We start from the raw sequence: 7,062 nt of genomic DNA on the forward strand, positions 1-7,062 counted from the left end.
CTTTATACGTTACTTAACTTCTGCCGAATACTGACTACAATTCTAATCTGAGAATGAGACACGTAAAAATAATTTATAAATAGTTTTATTTTTGAGTGAAACATAATGATATTGCAATAAATTATGCAAAGTGATAATATAATAGTAAATAATTGCTCAACTGATTTTTCTGATACATGCCTTGGAATACTGAAAGAAGTTATAAAAGAAACCCAGTACAGCCGACCCCATGACAATCTTCAAATGGGAATGTATTCGGTGCTATATTTGTCTCTGTTGTGCACTCGAAAATGGTTCCATTTGGTCCTAGAAATCCCAACTGTAAAACATGAGAGCAGGGCATTAATATTTACTCGTGATATTATCGAAATAGCTCAATGGCGTCGACTATGGCTACGATTTTATTTTGTTCGTTCATATACCTTTTATTAAATTTTAAAGTATATAGGACTGCTATTACATATTAGAAAACGTGGCTTGTTTGACAATCGGTGTGAATTCAGAAGTCCATCTCGCTATGCACAAAGTTGTGATTGAAATATCCATTTTGATATTCGAAAATGTAACAAACCTCACCGGCACAATCATTTAGATTAATGGGAAAATGAGATAAATTATACATTTAAGACTTTGAAGTATGATAGAATGTTAAAGATATCTATCAATTTGATATCGGTAAATAGCTTTGACAATCCATTATCTTATCTTTTTATCTAGGCTTGCACGTAATTTACGGATTTACGGAATTACGTAATTATTTGGAGTTACGGAAGGGAAGTTACGAATTACGTAAAGTCGTAATTATTGCATTGAAACGAGCTTTCTTCAAAGCAGTCAATTTCGTCGATTGCGAAAAATGAAAGCTCAACAAGTAGAAGAAGTTAGAGTTCCGGTATTCGCAGCCGTTTTTCTCTCTCTTGTTACGTAGGTGAAGGAAGGCATGACGCGTTGCCATTTACTAACCTATTATCAACTTATCTGGCATGGCCAATGTAAATTAGTAACGTAGTTAAGGGGGAAGAACTGAGTAGGGCCGTTTGACGCCAACACACCTGGTTTTAACTTCTCCCGCAACTTAACCGTAGATAAGGGATAGAATTGCGTTGAGACCGATTGACGCCAACACACCTGGTTTCAACTTCTCTCGCATCTTATCTAGCATGGCCATGGCCAATGTACATAACAACCGTAGATAGGGGGAAGAATTGTGTTAAGACCGATGGACGCTAACACGCCCGGTTTCAACTTCTTCGGGTGAAATGACTAATGAACGCAGGAGATCAATCTATCAAACATGGTCTATCAAACATTTGTATCCATTTTACTTTTATTTATTATTTACTTGTTCCAGTTTTCCGTTACTTATGGTATATATGTTCCGTTTCTATTTTATAGTCACGCGTTTAAATAGTGGGAATTCCCCACCAAGTGTGGATTAGCAATGCTTAACCATTCTTTATTGTTAATATCAACACTTGATATATGAACATGGAATATCATACTGTTTTTGGCTGTTTTATTTCAGACTTGGGGTATAAACAGGAAAATATCTATAACCTTTCAACACGACGATCTTGTGAAATTTAACGAAGAGCTTTCGCGACGAATTGGAACCAAATAAGCGAAAAGAGCGATCGATCACTCGCGCCAATACCTCGCCGTGATAATAAATGTCGCGCTTATCAAATAGCAATATAACTACAAAAGAGAGATTGCGTAATGAACCAACGCAACTTCGTCTTCTCGGCATCGGTAAAGCGACTGAGACGGCAGAGAAACAACAAAACGATGGATTCCTCGCGGACCGCTAAAAATTTAACTGCTATCAAATATGAGCCAGTGTGTTTATTCTGTGCGAGATCCATTTTCTATTACAAAATCTTGATGTTCTGTTAACGGTTTTATCGTTATATATCAGTCTGGACTTGGCCTTGCTCATGATGTTTTTCACAATTCCTCTCAATATTTCGGCCATGTATGATTAACTGTCTTACCAAATGCGGCAACTTATTTTGATTTATCGTCGACTTGAATACCGACCAAATTTGTGTCAATCTTGGCCGATAGGATCGCCGACTTGAGTTAGCAAATAAATGTCGTGAGTGTAAAATAAATGTCACAAAATGCATTGTTTTGCGATATAACTTTGTATTTTCGGAGAAGGCATATCATATAAGTTCGGTATTTAAATTATACGCAAATAAATAATATTTGATCTAAATTTATCGCAAATAATGTTATAAACATTCAGTCCGCGAAATGATTAAATGTAAAATGAAGCATGGTAATCGGAATATCGTCAATAAGTCGACATCAATAATTATTATTATAAAATGCTAACAAGGCAGTAATGTCGGATAATGCAGAAGACGCTGCAAAAACAAGTCTTCGTCGCGAGGAAATCGCAAGTATAATCAAACGAGAGAATACGCTCGTCGTTGGTTAATAAATTAGAAACCCGTAATTTTTATTCAGTACTAAGGTGGTTTTAAAAAACTATCGTTTTCATAAATATCCGTATACCAGTGTCGGTAATGATAAAATAAAATTGATCGCATAAAAATGGGACGGTTAATTTGCGAAGGTGATAAAGGAAAACCAAAGCTAACACAAAAGATAAAAATCAGAATAAAATTAATTTGAATTCACTCCTTGATATTTGTCTTTAACATCTGACGACGGCGTGTAGTACTGCCAAGAATATGAAAACCCAACTTCAATGTCCCATTCGGAAAAGAAGTGGATTCAATTGGTTGTTATGATAGGTTTAAATGCGTGGAAAAATATCGCAATTACGGGGTCATTACGTAATTGATTTTGCCGTAATTACGGAATTGATTTTTGTCAATTACGTGCAAGCCTATTTTTATCGTTTACAAAAATTATAATTTTAAATGACGCTGCCAACAAATGTTTTACTCGTTAATTTTACGCTGCAATATCATCCGAATGCCCTACGCTACAAACAAACTTTTCTCAATTGCATAAGCATTAAATACGTGTCGCTAAAGTGTAGATTAAATCTTCCATTTTTAAAACAGCGAGTAATTAACCTGAATAAAGAAAGCTGTCCATCCTTTCTCAGGCTTATCCACACTGTGTGAAAAATGTGTTTCACTTATTGTGGTGACATCACTTCCAATCCACATCACATTTTGAGGTATTGGTCCGTTCAAACTATCCTTTGGATCAAGTATATTGAGACGAAAATCGCGTCTGGAAGACAGAGAGAAAACATAATTGATGTATTTTCCCTACGCGTTCGCTGATACTGCGTTTCTCGTTTTTTATGGCACGCCAAGGTAACAAAAATAACAAAATGCAATGATTGAGTATCTTAAGCCATATAATAGGCCCTACCACTTCGTAAGGGTTATAACAATGCCTATCATTTGTTTCAGTAATAAACCATAGAAGAAATGTTCAAATGAAATTGGAATTTTGTTTAGCTAAATGGGAGTTCCACTTTCAATCATTCCATTCCCTAAACTATTACTCTGATTAGTACAATATAAAGGAGTTGAAAGGTGCTTACCTATCTTGAGACAAAGTAGTCGCCGTCCATGCAGAAACTCGAACCGGTTTTGTGTCGGTGGTCACATCAATAGATCCACCACCCGTAGGTGTAGTTTGTAGCGTCCAAGCTACTTTCGGAATTTTATAACCCTGTGTCAAACAAGAACACGAAAAGTGAAGAGCAGAGTAAAAATACATCCGTTAGTATCCGATTAAGAATCAATCTTAGTTACACTGCTTAATTCGCTCTGGGTCGCGCGTTCCCTGCCGAAATACCACGAGGCAACTCTTACATACTCTTCTCATGGACTCATCCGTGTTCATAAAGAAGAATAATATCTTGGCAAGAATAAAGAAACTACTGCTACAAATGGATGTTTCCACGCCCTCCAACAAATTCTTCCTATACTCTACTATTGCAGAATATTTTATGCTTGTTTTGCAATTCTTACGTCCTTCTTACGACTTATTGCTGATTGGTTATTGTTACGGACATAAACAAAGAAATCGATGCTCGGGGAAACATCCATAATCTAGTCTTTATCTAATAAATTACTATTATACGTACACCCATAACAGAAACGTAAAATGATCTTATGTTGTTGAAAACTTGTAGATCGTGACCGTGAAATTCGTGTTCGTCATTGGGAACCATGTTTACGTATGTTGGACCTTCCATGTCTTTCAAATAATAATGAGAATCATCAGGAAGAAAGAATTCATCTCCTCCCATACTTATGACCATTTTAGGCATGGTCAAACGATCTCTGTATGCTGTAATAAAATTATTAATTGATACTATAAATATGTACATAATTACCATGCTGTTTTTTATACCATTTGTTTTTATTTTTAATTTCCTTAATTTTGTTAGTACTTTGAGTGCCGGGCTCATGCTGTATCCCGCCATAAAACGATGGCATCTGCTCAGTAGATGGATGAAAAACTTTTTGACTGATAAGGTATACAAACTCACAATATGGATCAACAATGTCCGCCATCTTCTGGGTATTCGGGTTATCGAGATCTGCTGTCACGTTTGCAAAGAAATAATCACCCAGGGCAAATGACCAACCTCCATAAGCACGATAATGATGATGTAAATTCTGTAATAATGCCATAAACGTAAGGTTTTATGTCGGAGCATAACTAATAAGTAGAGTATTCTAAACAACAAAAATAGTTACCTCCACCATGTTCAGAACGTCAAGTACGATTGGAGTTATACAAGTCACCCTTTTGCTATCAACAGCCCCAGTTGTCCAAGTGGTCCATCCTCTCTAAAATAAACATATATATATAATATCAATCGTCTGGCACCTATTCAGATATGTTCACCACATTCAAGTTTTCTTGGTAGATTACATTATGTTGAAGAACGGCATCTGTACGTTTACTACTCGGGGCACAGTAATGTTTTTATAAAAGATCATATTTGGATTCGAGCCAATGGCGCCAGACCTTAGCAGACGGAAAATCATATATATATATGTATATATCTGGTACAACATCATTCGGGATAAATATAAAAATCATATCCTATCAACATACCTGATAAGCGTACCCCATATGCGAGTCACCTTAGCATTAAATCTTAGTGGATATATATTACTCACTTTAGATGCCCCTCCTACGCAGAATTTACTGACTTCTTGGCCACGTGTTTTGTTGACAAAATCAGTTATTGTGTCCATAGCTTTAACTGCTGCTTTTGTCATTGGCATTCGAAGTAACCAATAGGGCTCGGATGGGTCATCAATGAAATGCCTTGAAATTCAGGATTAACACACATTTAAAAAAAGGTATAAAAAAGCAGTGAAATGTAGAGCACAATCCTTTTTTACCTCCATGTATAGGCAATAATTTCGTCTTCCGTACGGGATCTCTGAAGTATATCTTTTTTGAAAACAAGACTCTGATTTGGAACTTGACGCAACAATGCAGTGACACTAGATAATCAAAGTATCTCAATCAATAGAATATTACTGTGAAATTCCAAGATTAACAATACTAATACTGTAGCTACAGCCATATTTTGAAAACTGCGATGAAGGCCAGTTTACAGCTATGGCGTCCCAATTAGCGGAGAACTTGGGTTTTCTATAAGATGTCATTTCGCGATATCGCTATAAAATACACTCCCCCCTATTTTTGCAGTCGTATAGATAAAAATAGTGGCTAGGATGGCATGTTTGATTCAACCTACTCAAATCGCCGTACTCCAGATCACCTAGTCAATTCGGTTGAGTGGTAATTAACTTGAAATGAATCGACTTCAGAATGTCAGATTTCAGTCTACACGTCGTTTAACATGAGTCAACAAGGGCCATTCATTGCCTATTTTCCGTTTGGACGAGACTCATTGCTGTTTTACTATCGATGAGTCCGAATATAATCAAAAGAGACCGCATTTCAATTTTACCTTTTTGTCGTGGAAGCAATCATTTGCATTTCAGTAAAGAAATCGTCTGTTGTTGAGGGCAAACCTCCCGAATTAGAGCCTCCTTCAATGAGCATGTACGCGCTGTCTTTCATCCGGGCATCAAACGTATCAGGGATATTCACAATCAGATCATGCCACCATATGGATCTTGTGACATCGTCATCTTAGTAAAAGGTTCATATATGTAACAAAAATACAATCAAATCTACACAAGTTCAACGATGCAAAGTGAAGCAAGCTATAGGTACCTGTTAACCATCGCTGTGAGGTCATGTTCAATAAGTATGACGTCACACCAGGGGCTTTGTTGGTCCATTTGTCAATGACTTCATACTTGTAATACCCATCATCTCTGAATACGTAATCATCTAGTGGTGTTCCGCAGCTGGTTGAAATTATAGCAAAGATCACCTGTCAAAATATTGCAATATACAAACTATTCTCTTATTGCATAGAAAAATATCTTCGAGGTAACCTACCGTAAGACCGATAAAACTCATTCCTTCCATGTTACAAAAATACTAAAACCTAACAACCACCTAACTAACAGAATGATTGAGTTTATTTAATGAAGATATGCCCGATCATGTTTACTGCGATGCATTGAGCAAACAATACTTTCAGCTGTTTGGCGTAGCCGCGTGACTATTAATTTGCCAACTATTTCGTTCCGTTTGATTAGTACTGCAAAGCTGTTATCTTTCAGAAACTTTGGCTAAGCCTAAAAGTGATTGTGTAAACGGGTTTCTTGCACGTCGTGCAAATTCGTACTATCTTGTTGCAGCCTTAACTCGAACTACGCCGTGTTGATGCCGACGCAAATATTGCCAATACATTATTAGATCCTTGTTTGACTTTCAGAATAATGCTAGGGTGGAAGTCGTAATGTCATCTTACTTACTTATGGTAATTCATTCCACTTTTGCTCAAAAAATCTACTATGACTCAGACTCGACTTGTGACTCGATTAGATTTGTGACTCGATTCGAAATAGGAACTCTAATTTTAAACTGCCATGAAACTAGAACCTGACTAGGGACTAGTGACTCGACTTGCCTTGGGTTCAGAGACTTGTGCTCAACACTGTGTAAATAGTCAATGGA

The 7,062-nt window shown here is 36.6% G+C and overlaps 1 protein-coding gene across 1 annotated transcript; it reads right to left on the reverse strand.

Moving 5' to 3' along the window:
* Positions 1–45: 45 nt before the first annotated feature.
* LOC120333421 (autocrine proliferation repressor protein A-like) lies at positions 46–6,525 on the reverse strand. The gene is made up of 11 exons (XM_078119203.1): positions 6,439–6,525; positions 6,208–6,370; positions 5,939–6,122; positions 5,361–5,465; positions 5,133–5,283; positions 4,704–4,796; positions 4,493–4,622; positions 4,085–4,290; positions 3,536–3,666; positions 3,054–3,216; positions 46–319 (listed from the first exon to the last, which is right to left on the reverse strand). Exons 1-11 carry the CDS (start codon positions 6,466–6,468, stop codon positions 200–202), a joined length of 1,476 nt encoding a protein of 491 aa, XP_077975329.1. The 5' UTR covers positions 6,469–6,525; the 3' UTR covers positions 46–199.
* Between the last annotated feature and the right edge of the window lie 537 nt (positions 6,526–7,062).

Source organism: Styela clava, chromosome 13 (genome assembly GCF_964204865.1).
Source record: "Styela clava chromosome 13, kaStyClav1.hap1.2, whole genome shotgun sequence".
Classification (NCBI taxonomy): domain Eukaryota; kingdom Metazoa; phylum Chordata; class Ascidiacea; order Stolidobranchia; family Styelidae; genus Styela; species Styela clava.